This window comes from Drosophila sechellia, chromosome X, assembly GCF_004382195.2.
Source record: "Drosophila sechellia strain sech25 chromosome X, ASM438219v1, whole genome shotgun sequence".
NCBI lineage: Eukaryota > Metazoa > Arthropoda > Insecta > Diptera > Drosophilidae > Drosophila > Drosophila sechellia.
In genome coordinates this window covers 14617421-14636565 of record NC_045954.1, presented here as the reverse complement: position 1 = coordinate 14636565, position 19145 = coordinate 14617421, and the positions used below count along the sequence as shown (strand labels likewise).

General features: G+C 41.4%; 5 protein-coding genes and 1 long non-coding RNA gene across 21 annotated transcripts in view; 3 read left to right on the top strand and 3 right to left on the bottom strand.

Moving 5' to 3' along the window:
* LOC6619554 (Ca(2+)/calmodulin-responsive adenylate cyclase) overlaps positions 1-5162 on the top strand; it is a 32807-nt gene extending 27645 nt beyond the window's left edge. For 8 of the 16 annotated variants that reach the window (XM_002043733.2, XM_032726860.1, XM_032726861.1 and 5 more), the window contains 3 exons: positions 246-1384; positions 1747-2444; positions 2509-5162. In XM_002043733.2, the coding sequence (XP_002043769.1) occupies positions 246-1384; positions 1747-2444; positions 2509-2939 (2268 nt within the window). In that variant the 3' untranslated portion in view covers positions 2940-5162. Of the gene's footprint in view, positions 1-245; positions 1385-1746; positions 2445-2508 lie in introns of those variants that run through there. The other 8 variants (XM_032726873.1, XM_032726871.1, XM_032726874.1 and 5 more) reach the window with 3 other exon arrangements.
* Positions 5163-6406: 1244 nt separating this feature from the next.
* LOC6619553 (antigen 5 like allergen Cul n 1) lies at positions 6407-7665 on the top strand. The gene is made up of 2 exons (XM_002043732.2): positions 6407-6556; positions 6697-7665. Exons 1-2 carry the CDS (start codon positions 6440-6442, stop codon positions 7348-7350), a joined length of 771 nt encoding a protein of 256 aa, XP_002043768.1. The 5' UTR covers positions 6407-6439; the 3' UTR covers positions 7351-7665.
* An 843-nt stretch (positions 7666-8508) lies between these two features.
* LOC6619552 (antigen 5 like allergen Cul n 1) lies at positions 8509-9614 on the top strand. The gene is made up of 2 exons (XM_002043731.2): positions 8509-9065; positions 9320-9614. The coding sequence occupies exons 1-2, from the start codon at positions 8548-8550 to the stop codon at positions 9564-9566; spliced, it is 765 nt and encodes a 254-aa protein (XP_002043767.1). The 5' UTR covers positions 8509-8547; the 3' UTR covers positions 9567-9614.
* An 89-nt stretch (positions 9615-9703) lies between these two features.
* Positions 9704-11113, bottom strand: LOC6619551 (probable E3 ubiquitin-protein ligase makorin-1). The gene has a single exon (XM_002043730.2). It carries the CDS (start codon positions 10970-10972, stop codon positions 10103-10105), a length of 870 nt encoding a protein of 289 aa, XP_002043766.1. The 5' UTR covers positions 10973-11113; the 3' UTR covers positions 9704-10102.
* Positions 11114-11615: 502 nt separating this feature from the next.
* On the bottom strand, positions 11616-12394 carry LOC6619550 (probable E3 ubiquitin-protein ligase makorin-1). Its single transcript, XM_002043729.2, has one exon. It carries the CDS (start codon positions 12343-12345, stop codon positions 11707-11709), a length of 639 nt encoding a protein of 212 aa, XP_002043765.1. The 5' UTR covers positions 12346-12394; the 3' UTR covers positions 11616-11706.
* A 4336-nt stretch (positions 12395-16730) lies between these two features.
* LOC116802207 lies at positions 16731-17670 on the bottom strand. The gene is made up of 2 exons (XR_004362566.1): positions 17484-17670; positions 16731-17293 (listed from the first exon to the last, which is right to left on the bottom strand). It is a non-coding gene; the product is annotated as an uncharacterized LOC116802207 (long non-coding RNA).
* Between the last annotated feature and the right edge of the window lie 1475 nt (positions 17671-19145).

Here is a 19145-nt window from a genome sequence, read left to right as displayed (position 1 = left end):
AATGAATCATTTATAGTGACCATATAATTGGTGTGATAAAGGAATTCCTTAAATACGTTATGACTTATTTAATCCATTTACATGCCAGTCTATTTGTGATGCTTGCCCACCTCTGCCCCGAATATCCACTCCTTATATATATATCTGTGTGTACCATGTGTCTAACTCTCTATGTCCAATCTTTGCATGACCGCGCACATCTATCTTTCTCTCGCTTGCTCATCTCCGACTAACCACGCCCCCAGATCATGCCCATGCAGCATGCGCCAAAGTACGAGCCACCACGTTACACTTCTCCCCACACCATGTTGTCGCAGCAGCACCAGCAGCAGCCGCAATCGCAGTCTGCCCAGGATCAGCAGCCACATCCCGCGCAGGACCCACATCCTTTGCAGCGGCAGTACGCCATGTATTCGCAGCAGCCGCAGCTGCCGCTGAAGCCAGTGCTGAGGACGTACATGAAGCCGCTGCCGAAGCTGCCGACGGATCTGGAGGAGAGCCGGGACATGTCCTCGACGGACGATCTGAGCTCACGACCACACTCGCCCTCGATGAGCAGCTCGGATGAGAGCTACTCGAAGACCACAGAGGGCGAAGGTGAAGGCGATGAGGACTCGCCGCGCATGGTCAACGGTGGCCACCTGCACCATCGCAATGGCTACCACGTGCCCGCCGGCGGTCTGGTCAACCCATTGCAATGGCTCTACCCCTGCGACATTCAGGTGGATCCCACCTCCCCGGTCGTCGACATGGCCCACCTGCATGACTTTGAGCTAAGCTCCACCACCGAGAGCCAGGGCCATCACACTAACAGCAACACGACGAGAAACACACAACACAAGGGCGACAGCTGCAACAGCTTCGACTTTCAGAATGCAGCAGTTGGAACGGCAGCGGGTGCGGCCATCGCCACCAAGTCGCCTTTCGAGCGTGAACTGCAACGTCTGCTTAACGAATCCTCGCGAGCTCGTTGCCTGGCGACCGCGACAACGACGGCTGGAGCCATCTCTACCACAGATCAGACGGCCAGCAATGGGAGCCGGGAGATGAGCTACTCCCTCAGCAATGGGAAGCTTAGCTCGGCGAATGGACATGGCGTTGGAGGATCCGGATCGGGATCAGGTTCAGGTTCGGCGGTGGGCAATGGCAGCGGTGGCAGCGGCAGCAGCAATGGCAATCTCAGCGGCAGCGGCAGCAACTCGAACAGTGGCAACAACAACAGCAGTCACCACAAGACGGAGCAGCAGCAGAACATGGATCACGAGCACCTAGCCGGCGGCAAATTGCTGGGCAGTAATAGCTTCATGATCGCCAAACATCCGGTGGGCTTGGAAGCCATCAAGGAGATAACGCGCAACAAGAATCCCTCGGAGTCCAGCCAAATGTGAGTAGACCATGACCAGTGATGGGAAGAAGCTTGGTAGGACATATATACTTAGTTGGATATCCCTCAATTCGATAAAAAAATGCAAAATTCCGCAAGGAAAGTGTTTTTGAAGGGGAATTACTTTACCTTTTACCTTTATAAGATAATGACTTATATATAAAATGTTTGTTAGTCTACCTATGTTATTAATCCCATCACTGACCATGACGACAGCTTCCATTCCATGACATATGGTGTAGGTTCGCCGCTTTCATTACCGGTATGGGGGTTGGCCCTATATTACTTATAATTTTAGATCCCTTAAGTGATATATGCATATTTGAAAACCTTATCCAATCGAGCGATTGTGACTCTTGCAGGCAAACCTCGGACACGGAGTCCTGCGAGATTCTGCACGAGAACCGCAACCAGATGCATGTGCTAGCCATGCTGGAGATGCATACGGCCAAGGAGCTGAATGGCAGCCATGCGCATCACGGGCAGCATCACCAGCAGCCACAGAGGACGCATCGCCAGCGACCGCGCTCAAAGGAGCTGCAGTACAGCCACGAGAGCTTGGACGGACTGGATGGAGCGGTGCAGTCGCAGTCGCAACAGCGACACCAACGATATCACCACCACCACCATCACCACCAACAGAGGCAGCAGCAACAGCAGCGCTACAACCATGTGCAGGAGCAGGAGGAGCGTGACGACACCGAGGACAACCTGGCCGATGAGGAGTTTGAGGACGACGAAGTGGGACGTGATGTGCGACAGAAGCGCCTACAAAAGTCCGAGCTCAATCACAAACGATCGGAGGTTGCAACAGAGGCAGGCAATCACCACGACGACGACGTGGAGGAGGACGACGATGACGACGAAGATGAGGACCACCGGAATGGCGGGCGGGAGGCGGCACCGCTGACTAACGGCAGCATGCGCGGCCTGGAGGCCAATGTGATAAACGACGAGCTAAAGTACGGAGCAACCCATTTCAATCACCAGTCCATGGACTCCAATCCGTTGGAGAGCCAATCGGAGTGGTCGGATGATGATTGTCGTGAGGAAGCAACAGGTGAGAACATAGCTCTCTACCATTTTCTCTAACCATAACTAATGCCTTGTTTTTTTTTTTTCAGGGGGAGCCGAGTCCACGGGCTACATCACGGATGAGCCCGGGCTGGAGAACATCTCGTTGCTGAACGAAGCTGGTCTTACCGATGCCGAGGGCGCTCTCTCGGACGTTAACTCGCTGTATAACGCGCCGGACGTGGACGACACTTCGGTGTCCAGCCGGGCCAGCTCTCGCCTGCTCAGCCTGGACTCGCTGAGCGGCCTCTACGACTGCGATCTGGACTCCAAGCACGAGCTGGCCATTGTCAATGCCTCGCACAAGATCTCCAGTAAATTTGGGCAGCCTCCATCTCCGGCACAGCGGCAGCATCAACAACAGCAGCAACACCAGCAGCAACAGCTGCAGCAGCATTCGCAGCACACTCAATCCCAAATTCAAGCCCAATCGCATTTGGCTCCGGTTCAGTTTCAGTCCGCCGAGGAGTTGAGAGAGTAAAGATTGAAAGTTCGTGTGAAGCAGGTGGAGCGTTAAACACTCAAACGTTGTTATTGCTATATGCAAATGGTGTCTAATAATATACAATAAACCAACCTAAACTAAAGTAAACTAAATATAGAATAGGTAACAGATATGCATATATCGAAATATATATATATATTTATGTATGTATAGAAGCAGAGGCACTTAAAGCTGCTCTAAGGCACCCCTAGATGTAAGCCCGTTTACTTTACTGTGGCTAGATCATGCCTAGCAGGTATTAACTCATATATAGTATATATTTAGTATATGCAAGAAGATCTATATGTATTGAAAGTAAACACGTAGTCATTGGTTACCCCGTCTCCAATTCGCCCAGTTAAGCGTTCCAGTTACTATACCGCGTGAAAAGCAAAATGAACTTGATATTTAGCCGCAACTTGAGATATCCAATGCTAATCCATGAATCCATGTTTAGTGCGCTTAGTCCTCCTAAGGACTTAGATAGCGGAGGATCGCAGTTAGGCGACCCCTGACCACTCCCATATGTTATTAGTGTATGAATATATTTAAATATATATGTATATGTACCATAAGCAAAGATTTGGCCATTTATACGAAGCCACAACCAATGCATGACATGTTGTAAATAAAACAAAAAGTTATAAATACTTTTTCGATATTACTGTAATTGCCCATAGACTGCTCCACCACCATTTATTCGAATTTTAAATTGAAATCGAAATCTTAATCATTTGAGATCTACCTACCAATTCGTATATTAATATTAATATAACCCGGGGAAGATACAAGATACGTAAATCCCCCAGTTTTCCTTTCCGGTTCCACTTTTCGAGCTCCAACGCGTTCGTTGCCACGCCAAGCGTCTTTGATCTTAAATGTATGTATTTGTTTGTGGCCTACTCTTGGGCTCAACGGCAAAACACAGAAACTGGTTTAAACATAGCTTTTGTATTCCAAATATATATGATGTTGCGAAATTTTAGCTTAAGTTCCCGAGTGCTCGATGGAGTCACTTAAAGTGGACTCCACCATGTTGCCTGCTGCACAATTGTCAAATTTCATTTGCTATGCTACACTTCAGTGTATTCGTTTGTAAGATCTGTATATAGAATATTCGAAATGATGGAAGAGAATTTACAATTATTAGACATATAAGATGCAGAGACAAAAGAAATATTCTTGATATTGTTGTCCCGACCCCAATAACCGAAACCAAAAACCAAACAAACAACCAACACCAAGCAAATGAATAAAAACTGAAACAAATCTCGTACAACTGTGCAAATGATAAATAAGGTAAATGATAAATGTAAACAAACAAATCCATATTTTGTGTGTGCAATTTATTAAGTCGCCCTAGGAGCGCCAAATATTATTAACAAAACTACACGAAAGCATGAACTTAAACGATATATAATGAAAGCAACAACCACAGCTACTGCAAGAACTGCAAACAGCCCACAGATAAACTTCTTATGCAAATATATAAACACAAATAGCGCAGATCTGTATACATCAAATACATATGTACATATAAATGAAGCTGAGAACCAGCTGGAATAAATATATCTATATATACACACATTCATAAAATTGTACACTGAAGCAGAGACAGGAAGTTGGACTCGTGCAAGTATAGATTTATTTTTCTGTACTAAAAGAACGTAAATGGTAAAGAATTTAATATTATATATGCAATGACAGTCCTCTGTCTATATCTACACGAAATAATGGCGGGAAAACAATGCCTTATAAGCAGGAATGAATTCCGAATCCAAAGGCCAATTGTCGACTCATTTTGATTCATAAATGCAATTATCAATTTGGCAAAAGTTAAATCATCAGGACTGTTCCAGATTCCGAGCGCAAGTAAATCGAAACTTGTATGTACTTAGTAAAAAACATTATTTGTTAGCAATAAAATCATCAACCTCTTTAAAATCCCTATTTTTTAAACTGTTAAAACATGTGTACTTTTAATTTTCTTATCTAAATTTGTAGCTTTTCTTAAGTTAAGTATTATTCTTTCAAAAGTACGAATTGTAATCGGTTAAAAGTAATTATTTTGAAAACATGTTTGGGCAAATGGAACAGGCCTGTTTGAATAAGAAAAAACCCTACTAGAAATACATAAAATGTCAGCATATCAAATATGTCAGAAAATTATATATATATATATATATATACAAAAATATAAACTGGTGTATTTTTTGATGATTTTGCTGGCATATTTCTTTCGTATTCGACTTAAAAAATGATTTCGCAATATTCGGGTTGGACAATATAACTATTTGAGATTTTGAAGCTTGGTTTATACTTTCTTTTTCCAAATCAAAAAAAAAAAAAAGTTGTTCTAAATCATTGCAGTTGTTTCATTTGATTTTTAACTTGTTTAACCGAAAGTGCAATAGTTTAGGCCAACATTTTGCTGGCTAAACTGGCAAATCGTTTGGCTAAGGGTGTTCCTGGCAGCTGGGTAAATATGGCTAATCTTGGCTAGTGGGTTTCGCTTTTGATCTAATGGCTTTTGCATAGGTTGCAGTTGGGCTAACATTTTGTTTGGCAAAGAGGGTCATTGGGACAGGTGCGCCGGACTTTCTTGTGTTTGTGTACTCACTGTACCTCAGTTATATAGAAAAACTGCATGGTGGGGTTGAAATGGTTCTATTATTCCTTATAACTTTATTTATTTATACAGTTACTCGTAAATTGAAAGGGTATACTAGATTCGGTAAAAAATATGTATCAATTAGTTGAAAGCGTGTCTATATATATATTCGTCATCGGTGCTTTTGTCCGTATGCCCGTCTGTCCGTTTGGATGTCCGTATAAACGTCAGGATCTCAGGAACTATCAAAGTTAAAAAAAAATGAGACTCAGCATGCAAGCAAATATTGAAATATGTAAAAGAAAACGTGTTTAGATATTCGTAACTGAGGTCAGGAAATCACGACTTTATATATCCTGCATACTTTCTCAGCCATTAAGTCGATGGGATTTTTCACAGCTCAATGAATGCCAATTTTTTTTTAGAGTTGTTTTGAAATAATCATTCAGATTAAACACAAAGAAACGTCTGTTTCTGTTGTATCTGATTCTTTTTTTTTTAATTACTCATTAACATTTCTCTCATAACATCTTGTGCTCTTGTGAAAACAATCAGTGACACTCGGCTCCATGGCGAAGAACTCTCAGGTGCTTCCCGCAGACATGTTGTTTTCACCGCACCGATCGAATGACGTCTTTTGTGGGTGGCGGAGAAGGGTGCCATGAGTGGGTGGTGTTATTACACATTTGAGCAACCTCCCCTTACACAAAAAAAAAAAAAAAGGAAGAGGGGGCGGCAGACTCGGCTGGTACAAATGAGACACTGTGGCGGTAAATATTTAATCAAATGTTGATAAAAAAAAGAGAAGCAAGAACTGCTCTACACCGATTGCCATAAAAGCCCGTTGCCCTGTGGGAAACGCCAGCAATCAGGTCTGGGAATAGAAATGCGCAACTTCGTGATCATATTTAGCCTATCTCTGGCACTTGGCATCGCCTCCGCCACCGACTATTGCAAAAAGAGCTGCGGAAACACCAAGAATCTGGGATGCGACAATAATGGAGTGAGTAATCACGGTTTTAATCCTTAGCAGGGCGGAGTTCTAATCCGGGATTAGAACTATTCCCCCGGGAATATATATATGTGCAATGTTATTACTTTAGATGATATTTTTGTTTAGCTAACTTAAGTTTTTCTTTTAAGGCCTGGGCCTCAAGCTGTCCCAGTGACGCCACCCTGTTGACCCTCTCCAGCGCTCAGAAGGATGCACTGGTGGCTAGGACGAACGACTATCGCAACCACATCGCCGGCGGACTGAATGCCAATCTGAGTGCCGCCTGTCGAATGGCCACGATCAAGTGGAACGATGAACTGGCTTACTTGGCCAGCTTGAACGTGAAGAGTTGTCAGATGAAACACGACGGCTGCCACAATACGGATGCCTTCGACTGGTCTGGCCAGAATCTGGCCTGGATGGGCTACTACAATCCACTGAATGTTACACACTATCTGGAGTGGGGCGTAGATATGTGGTACGATGAGGCGGTGTACACCAAACAGGCCTACATCGATGCCTATCCGTCGAACTACAATGGTCCGGCCATTGGTCACTTCACGGTGCTCGTTGCCGATCGGAATACGGAAGTGGGTTGTGCCGCGGCCACGTACTCGGTGCCCGGCCAATCGTACAAGGCCTTCCTGCTGGCCTGCAACTATGCGGCCACCAATGTCCTGGGCATCAAGATGTACAGTTACTGCTCCAAGGCGGCCAGCAAGTGTACCACCGGTACCAATCCCAAGTACAAGTACCTGTGCAGCGCTAACGAAAAGTACAACGTAAACAATCTCTCCTATTGAGCGAATAAATCAAAGGAAGGGTAGGGTGGACCTTATTATCAAAGATAAACTAAAGCAATTAGTTAATAGGAAGATCTTATTTGAGTCGAAACTGTTTATAAAGTTATGGAACATATCTGTAACATTCCTATTAGTTTTGAAATACAAATACGAGATACATTTAAAAAATATAATATAAATTAATTAAATTAACATACCAATTAATGAGTATGACGGGGACTTCAGCGAATCAGCTCAGATTCGAAGAGCTTATCTCTTGCCTCTTAAAAAAAGTTAAGATAAACGATTTCAGATAAAGGCTCGTCTTGGATGTAAGAAACCGTCTTCTAGGAAATGTAGTATATGAATTGATAAGATAAAAAAACATTATTAACGCATATCTCGAATCTAGGAAAATCCCATTTTAATCCGTAATATTTCGCGATATGTTTCCGTTTTTATTTATTTATTTGATTTGACATACATGTAAGGGAACTGATGGCGTTATTTCATTATATTTATTTCTTTGATTTTAATTCCTTGTACTTTTGTTTATCTGAGTTTTGATAAATAATGAAAACAAACTAATAAAACGTAATAAATCCGGTGGTTTTATTTAAATGGGGCCATATTTTTAGCACTAATTAAGCTTAAACCTGAGCTTTGAACCTGACAGTAAACTTATGCACGGGTACCTGCAACTAAGGAAGCGCTCCATAAATTGAATCTCAATCAGTTCTGATAACAATCCAATTACCAGTCAGAAAAGTCTGCTCGAGAAAACGACCTATCCCAATAGGTAGAATCACCTTATCAAAATCAAAGCAAGAAAGAACACTATAGCGTTCCCTCGACTATCAGATATATAAAGAGAAATTTCAAAGTTCTATTGAAACACAGATAGGAATTTATATCTTTTTGTCTGTGAATTCAGATCTATATATATATATATATATTTAGTTAGTTTAAAAAGACTGAATGGAATAATATGTACAAAATACAATTTTATTTCTTTCGTTTATGTGGCAGAACTAAATAGACCAAGAGTAAGTCCATCGTAAATATAGAAGTAGCGATTAGATTAGGCCATTGAAATGATTAATATGTGCACTCGATTAATTTCTGCCAATCAACAATGCTCCAATCTGCCCCTTATAAGCACATTGCCGGACGATCCAAGCAATAAAGCCTGTGGGTGTTAGTCGAAACAAAGGCAATATGAAACTCGCTCTGCTTGCCATCCTGGTCGTGTCCTTTGGCCTGGCCCAGTCCACCGACTATTGTTCGTGGGACATCTGCAACGGTGGCTCCCACATCGCCTGCGGTCATAGCAAATGGTGGGACAGCAGCTGTCCCGGCGATGCCGAGCTGATCGACATCAACGATGACTACAAGTGGGTCTTTGTTCACTCGCACAACGACAAGAGGAACTACATTGCCGGTGGCTACGATCCCAATCACAATGCCGCCTGCCGTATGGCCACCATGGAGTGGGACGTTGAGCTGGCCTATCTGGCCTCCCTGAATGTCCGCCAGTGCAACATGGTGCACGATAGCTGCCACAACACCGACGCCTTCAAGTACTCCGGCCAGAATCTGGCCTGGCAGGCCTACTCCGGCGACCTACCCGACATGGGCTACATCCTGGACAACAGCGTGCAGATGTGGTTCGATGAGGTGCACAACTCCAACTCCGGCATCATTGCCGGCGGATACCCATCCGGATATAATGGACCGTAAGTTTGTCTTTGGTTAGATCTATCCCAACCCTATAAGAAAAACCTTTATTACCTTTTTTTTCTGTGGTGTTAAAAAGTTTAAATAGTGTTGCAGTGAAATATCAAATACAAATGTTGACTGATATTCATGGATTTGTGATTAAGAAACTTAATGATAGATTAGTGAAACTAATGTGATGTGCGGTCTGATCTCACATCATACCTGATATAATCAGGTATCTGAATAATTTTAACTCTCACGTATCCCCCAGTGCCATTGGCCACTTCACCGTGATGATGTCGGAGAGGAACACCCGCGTGGGCTGTGCCGCTGCCAGGTACAATCGCGATGGATGGAACCAAGTGCTGGTGGCCTGCAACTATGCTACCACCAACATGATCGGACGCCAGATCTACTCCAGCTGTGACTGGGGAGCACAGGGATGCGGATCGGGCACCAACGGCGAGTTTGGCAACCTTTGCTCTCCATCCGAGTGGTACGACGTGAACAGCTGGTAAATCTACCAAATTCAAAGTGCACAATTAAAGCTATTTCGAAACACTATATTCAGAAAAATGTTTTCAATTATAATTCAGGTGGTGCCATATTTCAAATATCGAACAATCAATTTGCCTATTTTAGTAGTTTTATTAGATAAAAGTACGAAAAATTTTTAAACATCAAGTCCAGAAAAGACAATTATGTAAACAAAAATTTGGTGCTGGAGTATTTGTTCAATTTTGTTAAGCTTATAGTACTAATTGCTTGAATTCGGCTATATTGGGATATAATGTACTTAATTGGTCGATATGTAGATGAACCAAGTTATATTAAGCTCAGTGTTGTACACTACGGTCTCTGGCAAGGATATGACCAAGTCTATAAGCCGTGTCCCCTCATCCGTCTAAAGAAGTGGCTTTGTTCTCATATGTTTTGTTTGAAATGAACATATCGCACGAGTCACTGAGAAATGGATTGATCCAATTGAAATTCAGTCGATCGGTCAAACGCCATGAGTGGTATTTCATTAAAATCAATAGTATTGCCCTAGCCATCAATCTGAATTGGGGGCATTTGATTCTGTCTGGTTAACGTCACATCGACGACGGTGTCTGTAGAAGCACTTGTTTCCAAAGGGACACTTGCCCGAGCCCCTGTTGAAATACTTGCAATCCTTGGTGCCCATCCCCGCTCGATATTCGTTTAGCAACTTTTCCTTATCCTCCTTTGTATCCACCCAGTAGGCACTAGGGCACACGAAACCCGAGAAGACGCGACATTCGGGGCAACCACGCGTCACAGTGGGCTCGAAGTTGTGGGCCTTACGCCATGTGCGAATGCACGTCAAACAGAATATGTGCTTGCACTTGGACAGGATGCCAAAGCGACGTTCACGCCCCTTCTTCTCCAAGACGGTATCGAAGCAAATGCCGCACGTCTTGTCCTTGGATCTGGCTATTGCAAAGGATAGCTCCATCGCCTGCTCGTGCTGCTCCAGACACTCGCGATTGTGCTCACGGCGTTGGTTCCGGTCCCTCGGGTGGAGGCAGTAAAGGTCGCACATCCTGCAAATCTCCATGTGAAGTGGATACGAGCACTTACTGCCCCAGATACAGCTGCCACCATATGGACAGATATCCTGGACGCCTTCAGTTGATAGGACCTCGGCAGGATTAGCTTTGTACCTGGGCACGAACTCTGGTGCATTTGCCCAGGTCATCTGCCGACTGTAGCTGCTGGTGGTGGCCACCACTTCTCTTCTCTTCTGGAGATCATTCTCCACGACTTCATCCGCGAGTGCCGATATCTGCGGACTCTGGATCTCATTTGGTGTCGCATCGTGCGAGTATCGGCATAAATTACCGAATCGACAAGATCCAAGCGAATGGAAGCGACAGATTGTTTGACTACGGCGATACGACATAATGAAAGTAATTTTGAGAACTTTTTTTCGGTTCTTAAATACCGTTGCAAAATTTAAATAAAAAAATATACAACCTACCCTTCTAAAATAACGTTTAGCTACTGATATCCAAATAGGTATAAAATTCTATGGCGACTAAGCTACAAGTCTTTCAAGAAAATAAAAAGATCGTTGTCGCTAAAATCAAAGCATTCTGTGTTCTAAAACATTAAATGAATTTATGTAAATAATTATGTAATTTCTAATTAAGATATCAAATGCTTCCACTTTAGGCCATTTGGAACCCTTTGAGAAAGCATATTTTCGTACTGAATTCCCTTAAGATTTTTCCCTAGGCTTTGGTTGCATCAATCTGTATTGTCGCCTCTTAAACCCACCATACCCCAGTCAATTGCCCAAGCGATCTTTGTCCACTCGCACCACGAAAAGAGGAACTACATTGCCGGTGGCTACGATCCCAATCACAATGCCGCCTGCCGTATGGCCACCATGGAGTGGGACGATGAGCTGGCCTATCTGGCCTCCCTGAATGTGCGCCAGTGCCATTGGCCACTTCACCGAGATGATGTCGGAGAAAATAATGGAAACAAAAATTTGTTGCTCGAGTATTTCTAAAGAAGTTGCATTGTTCTCATATGTTTTGTTTGAAATGAACGTATTGCTCGAGCCACTGAGAAATGGATCGATCCAATTGAAATTCAGTCGATCGGTCAAATGCCATGAATAGTATTTCATTAAAATCTATATATGTAAAAGTCATCATCCTCCCTTGGATGACGTCGATAGTAGTCATCAGGCATACGACGGTGTCTGTAGAAGCAACTGGTTCCAAAGGGACAATCTCCAAAGCCCCTGTTGAAGTGCTTGCAATCCTTGGCGCCCATCGCCGCTCGATATTCGTTTAGCAACTTGTCCTTATCCTCCTTTGTATCCACCCAGTATTCACTAGGGCACACGAAACCCGAGAAGACGCGACATTCGGGGCAACCACGCTTCACATTGGACTCGAATTCCTGTTCCTGACGCCATGTGCGAATGCACGGCAAACAGAATATGTGCTTGCACTTGGACAGGATGCCAAAGCGACATTCACTCCCCTTCTTCATAACGACGGTTTCCAAACAAATGCCGCACGTCTTGTCCTTGGATCTTTCTATTGCACGGTACATCTTCATATTCTTTGATACATTTTCCCCGGTCATCTGCCGACTGTAGCTGCTGGTGGTGGCCACCACTTGCTCATTCTCCACGTCTTCAGCCGCGAATTCCGATATCTGCGGACGTTGGTTTTCATTTGGTGTCTCATCAGGCGAGTATCGGCGACGATTTCCAAGCAATCTACCCAATACTTGACTACGGCGAGACGACGACATTATGATGAAACTATTTATTGCGACGTATAGAATACAATGACGACTGAGCTACAAAGCTGTCTACGAAAATAAAAAGATCGTGGACGCTAAAATCAAAGCATTCTGTGATCTAAAACATTAAATGATTATGCAATTTCTAATTAAGAAATCACACTAGATATACAATGGTTCCATTTTGGGCCATTTGGAACCCTTTAAGATTTTGAATAAAGCACATTTTCGTACTGAATTCCCTTAAGATTTTTCCCTAGGCTTTGGTTGCATCAATCTGTATTGTCGCCTCTTGAACCCACCATACCCCAGTCAAGTGCCCAAGCTGAATCCCCATCGGCGGTGTAATCTCCAACTGACTGACTGGCTCAACAGTTGTCGCGATTGATTTGGCAACTGGGTATTGGATACAGGGTATTGAGTATGGAGTATATTGACTATTGGTTGTCGCAGCTTACGGAATTCCACAGACGACTTGCGGCATTGCCACTGCCACATCAACGAGTCTTTTGCTTCCGGAACCTGTTGTCTTGTACAACCGATTAAGTCGGCTAACGAATCGGGGTGAATCCCCCCAGTGTTTCCGTCATGCGGATTGTTGTTATATGCCGAATTTGTCGTGAAATGTCTTGGTAATCAATTTATGTGCTTCGTCGTTCGTCGCTAGTTTCGGGTGGCTTAAGCACCGCCATTTGGCAGATGCCGCAAGCCGGAAACTTTTTTGCCATTTGAATGCGGGATGAGAACGAGGATGTGGATGCAGATGGGTGCGGGCATAGGGATGGGTATGAGCTTGGGAGTTCACCTGCGGAATTCAGAACGATAACTTCCACTCAAATCCGCCTGAAGGCCATCAACTTTGACGGCGTGTCTTTGGTGTCTCGCTGTCGATGTGGTGGTTGTGCCTCTGTCTATCTGTCAGTAGTCTGTTGGTCGTCCCCTTCGTCCTGTTGCTCGTCGTCCTGCACTCTAAATAAATTTCATGAAATTAATGCGGAAGTTCCCATGCGATCAGATAGAAAAGCCTCAGTCTTCTGTCGCCTTCCTTTGTCATTATATCATAAAGTCCAAAATTATTTTAGTAACACTGTCTATTTGTCTATTTTAGTATTTGCAACACACAGAAAAAATGTTTAGGCTTCTTGCAAAATATATTCTTCTCAAGATAAGAGATAAGATTCTAAAAAATGTTCATATATTCTTTATATAGCTTATTTCAATATATTAAAGTGGTCATCATATATTTTACCCATGTGCCACATAAACATTTTATTAGAAAATACAATCGCTGTTAAATTTATACACTTACAATTTTGGTAAGCTAAACGCAATGGGTTTTCTTTCAGTGCCCTCGTCTTCCGTTCTGGCGTACGTGAAAATGAAGCATTTTCCATTTGATGATAACAAAACATGTTCGGCATATTGATGAATGCCTCGAGAGAATGGGTGTCCCTATCCAGTGCCCCTGCTCATCTCACCATCCTGGCCTCTCCCGGCGGCACATTTCAGCACATCTTGCGGCAAGGACTCGAATTAGGCGGCAGCTTCAGCAGAGCTCCGTGCTCGATTTTAATGATGTGACTGATGGACGCCCACCGAAAAATATGTGTACTTTACACCCATACCTACCCCCTCGTATTATTTTTCCCTGGCATTTGCTTTTGCTTTTGCTTACTTTTCATAACTACCCGCCGCGGAGAAGCGTTTGGCAGCCTGTTTATATATGCGGGCTCCAACGTTTGTTTGCTTTTTGGAATACGTGATTCGCCCACGGTGCGTATGTGGAATGTGGGTGTGGAGTTTGGGTGGCATCATCACAGCATCCGTAGTGAAAATATAAATAATAATAAAAATAATTTCTCACTTCATTTGTTGCACAAATCGAAAAGTCCGTTCGTGTCTGATGAGTTTCGTTCCTGTGGATTTCGACCTTCGATTTATGTCTGGAATGCCAATGTGCCCACACTGCGTATGTGTACTATCCTTATTTTTGGCAATAAACTTTAACCATACCACGCACATAAAGTAAATACCTAATGCTCAGGCCAGCTAATGAATAAATGGACGTTTGAATAAATTACTTGATGAGTTTAATTCATGGCTGGATTTGATGGATTGAAATGTGCGCCTGCGAATAAATAAAGAGTTCAGAGCATTAAGGAGGAAACTACTAAATAAATATTTCAGTCCACAAAAGTATATCAATAATGATAATGGCGTTGAAAATTTCTCGGCTAAAAAGTTATTCAAATTCGATTACAGCAAATTGTCAGCATAATCTTATTCCGCATTAAATGTAATTTAAATTACCAACAAAGTGTGACAAATATCTTATATGAAAGTAGGCGCGTGTGAGCAGGTGGAATATTCAGTTATCTTTTATATATATATATATATACGTTTAAGTCTTGCACAGGAAGAAAAAAGGTTGATATCAGGAAGCCAAATGACGGCAAGATAGTAGAAAATTGAGACTGCCAAGTCAAAAGAGTTTGTATATGTATATTTATAAAAGTTGGCTAAAAAGCCAACTGTTTAGCAGAAGAGATGATCAAAAATGAAATCAAAATGAGAAGCCATTTTTAATAAATATTATTATTATTATTATCATCATTATAACTTGAAGGGGTTCCTGTGTTCATATCTGAATTGAGCGCGTACTTTTCAAGAGCCGCGCAGATCTCTTCAGTGAAAATATTAAATTAGCTGCCAATTTGTGAGCCAATTTCAATTTGTGCTCCGCGTGCCAAACAGATTTTAAGCCATCTCAGACCTCGGCGCTTTTCTTTTGCCATGACTTCCATATTTTTTTTTTTCTCCTTTTTTCTTTTTTTGCCCCGTGTCGTTGACACTTTGAGTGCGTGTGTGTGTGTGTGGGATGCCTTGCGTGCGAGTGTGTGTGTTTTAGCTGCACAACGTAGCATACTTTAGAGCGCTGGCATTCATTAATCAAGTTCAGGGCACTTTAAAGTGGTCGCTTAGCCTCGACTCGTCACTTGGAGCTGAAAACTGAACTGAAGCTGAATCAGAATCTGAATCTGCCACCGGAAATGGGTTTATTCCTGCCTCGGAGGCAGCACCACAAACGCACACATGTGTGGTCAAAATATGAGGAACTTTGCAAGAAATTGCAATTAAATAAATCCATTTATTGTCTTAAAATTTAAATGAAAATTTGCTAATAAATTATCTCGTATAACAAGAGGGGCTTGGATAATAACAACATTTGCAAAATGTATAGATAATCTTTTATTAAATTAAATAATTGATTAAACTTGTACTCTTGTACAGAGAACTGCAGCCCGCCACTGGCACTCTACGTCCACCCGATAAACACTCGGTCTCTAGGCACCCCGTGTTTTTTGACACCCTACTTGCGGCAATACAAAATATTCGAGTGTTTATATAATTATATAATATATAATATAATATATATATATATATAATATAATAATTCAATTATATATATATATATATATATATATTAATAATATATAATATAATAAAATATAATATAATATATATAATTATAATAATATATAATATAATAAAATATAATATAATATATATAATTATAATAATATATAATAATAAGATGAAGGGCATATTTTACAAAGTATTCGACAAAGTCTAGAGCCACGCCGAAAGAATAGTGTGTAAACGTATGGAGTGTAAAACGTATGGAGTTACGCATCTTGTCTGTGACTCGACTATCTACAAGACCACCCGAGTATTTTTAGAAACACCCGAGTATTTTTGGAAACACCCATGTGTTTAACGGTAAACCCACAAGTGCTTTTGTCACTCATCCCTTTTTAGGCATTTGTCTTTTTCTGACTGTTTGTCTTCTCTACCCTTCGTTATGGGTGCCGAGTATGATCGGCACCCGCGACGCAGGGCACCGTATTGATTCGGGTGCGCGCACAACGGGGTGTCTTGTCTGCATGTGCAGACGTATACTGTGTGTTTGTAAGTACCCGCGATGTGCGTGGCGGGTAGCACCCGCACACAAAATTGTTGGGTGTGAGTCGAGTGGCTAAAAATGCCACCTTTGCAGTTCTCTGCTCTTGTACTCTATTTGCATTGCATACTTTTAGACGACGTGTAACAAACATTAACAAGGTGGCCAAAAATATAAAAAATTAAATAAATAAAATAAGAAATAAAATAAGTCGCTGGAAAACCATATAACCATAAACCATAAACCATATCCTGCAGCCAAAGCAATGGGTACAATTATATCAATTGTTACATTTAATGGCTTACTTTAGTGCGACCTCCGGCGCACTTAGCAGGGTGTGAACTGTACCCTCCGGGCTCAGGTTAGCTGGATCCCCACCTTTTTTCTTATTTGTTTGTTTGGTGCCCTGTGTGCACAATAGAGACAATATTGCTGGCATTTACATATAAATATTTATTGTCTTCCATGGCCCCAAGTTGCATGTGAGCGGTCAATTTAACACGAAACAACGGAGCATTTCTGGACAGGACTTCCCCAAGGGGTTATATCTGGCTCGTTTTTTTCCTGCTTATATTTATATATATATATATTTTTTTTTGGTGGTAGTGGTGGTGATAAGGAGCTGTTGTTGTTCCAGTGGCCCCCTTTTGTTTGCCTTTGGATGCTGCCAAGATGGTGTAGATGGGGATGGAGGCTGCTCGGAGTTTAGGGCATTTCTTTGGCTTTTTTTATGACGACTATCAACGGTTATTGTGGGCAGGATGTGTGGGCTGCTCGAACTCCCCCGAGGATTTGTTTGGCCTGTCCTCCGGCTTTATTATTTCATCATTATAACATTTCCTCTATATGGGCCAAAGTACATATGCGTGTACATATGTGCGGTGAGGAAAATAAGAGCACTGAGAATATTTCTTTAAAGGATTATATATATGTATTCTCTATCGTTTTCGGAACTTGTTGCGGTCTTGCCGACCGATAAATGAATTGCAGGGCAGCCTGCTAGAATTAAATCGAAATAAAATAATACAATAATAGTATATATATATATACAGTCATGGTCAAAATTATTTTCACAAAGTGCATTTGATGTGAAAAGTGAAAATACTTTTGACCACCTCTGTATATATATCTAATATGATTAGAATTAAAATTCTATGTCTCTAGAATCTGTATGCTGAATCTTAACCTTCTAGCCTTTTGTAGTTCCTGAGATATCGACGTTTATACGGACAGACGTACATAGCCAGATCGACTTGGCAATTGATCCTGATCAAGAATATATATACTTTGTATGGTCGGAAACGAATCTAGTATACCCTCTGCGAGTAACTGGTATAAAAATGTAGGTTTTTTTTCGAATAGTTTCTGGTCCAAATTGTTGACACATTAAAAGCAGCTTGGCTGTATGCGACCACTAACTTTACTATTAATAAATTGCATACACATAGCTTATAATTTGTTTACCCAACAAATGATACAACAACGATTTGCAAACGAGTTCCCAGTCAGATTCTGCTGTCATGGGCATTTGGCATTCTGATTGTTGTTATTTACTTGTACTTTATTGTTGCTGCCAATTATATTGGTCACTCGCAAAGTACAAGGGCATAAGCTATTCGCAAATATAATAGAGTTCTTTTTTTTATATTAACATTTGAGGTAAATATTCGAAAATTAAATTGACTGAACGGGAGTTTTTCTCGACTGATATTTGAAATAAAAATAAGAACAAATATATTCGTTATTATTACTATTTATGTATTCTATGTATGTAATTACTTTTTCTTTCGAAATAAATCAAATTAAATGAAAAATCACTCTTTTTTTGCCCTATATTCTATTAAATTTTCTCGTTCCTTTTTGTCCAACTAACCCATTAAATCATCAAGTGTGTGTTGTCAACTGGCCCAAAAGCGTTGGACGAAATTAGATACCAATTGTTACTCAAGTTGGGCATTATTGTTGGCACTTCCACCGAGGCATTTCGTTTGGCTGTTAGCTCTCAAGCGAAAATTGTTGCGCTGTACCAACTTTTAACACCGATTTCTTATTAAAAGAAACCCAAAAAATGCTTATATATTATTGATGTGCCGGTGAATAATTGTTTACTCTGTCGCAAATGAAATTGTGTGATATGATGGGTATGATCAATAAGTTTATATGACATTCGATGGAGAGAAATGGGTATATGCATTTGTAATGTGGCTTGAGAATTATACAAAAATATATTCTACTACCAAATAATAATTAATATTGTTCTAATAACATAGTTTGCATTATAAATTATGTTTAAAGAAAAAACATTTAAATGCTATTTAAGTTTAACAACATCCACTTATGTTAACATATTCTTAAAAATAACCTAACAAATTGTATCTAACCTTTTAGCAAAACTTAAATAATATTATATAGTTTAAGCATAAGTTAATATACAAGGTATTTCGGATCACCAAACTAATAATTCAACCTTGTTTTGGGGTATTTATTTTTCATCGAGTCTCAGCCAAATAAGAAAACATGTTTATCTTTTTCTTGACGCAAAATGTAGCTTCGTTGTTTGTTTTGATCTTTGATCGTCGCTTAATAATTACCTTTCAAATTTATATGCAAAATTCAATCGATTCGGCTAATTAGCGACAACACAATTAACTAATTGGCCAACGGCGCTCTCAAGTGATCGGGAGAAAGTGTGTAAAGAGAATTTGTTTATATTGCGAAACAAATTATTGGGTGAAAATGATGTATGATAACCAAATAAGATGGTTGATATAAGACGAGTTAGGGGCTTCCGCGCAACAAAAATAAAAAAAAAAAATAAATAAATAATGACATTGGGCGATACTACGAT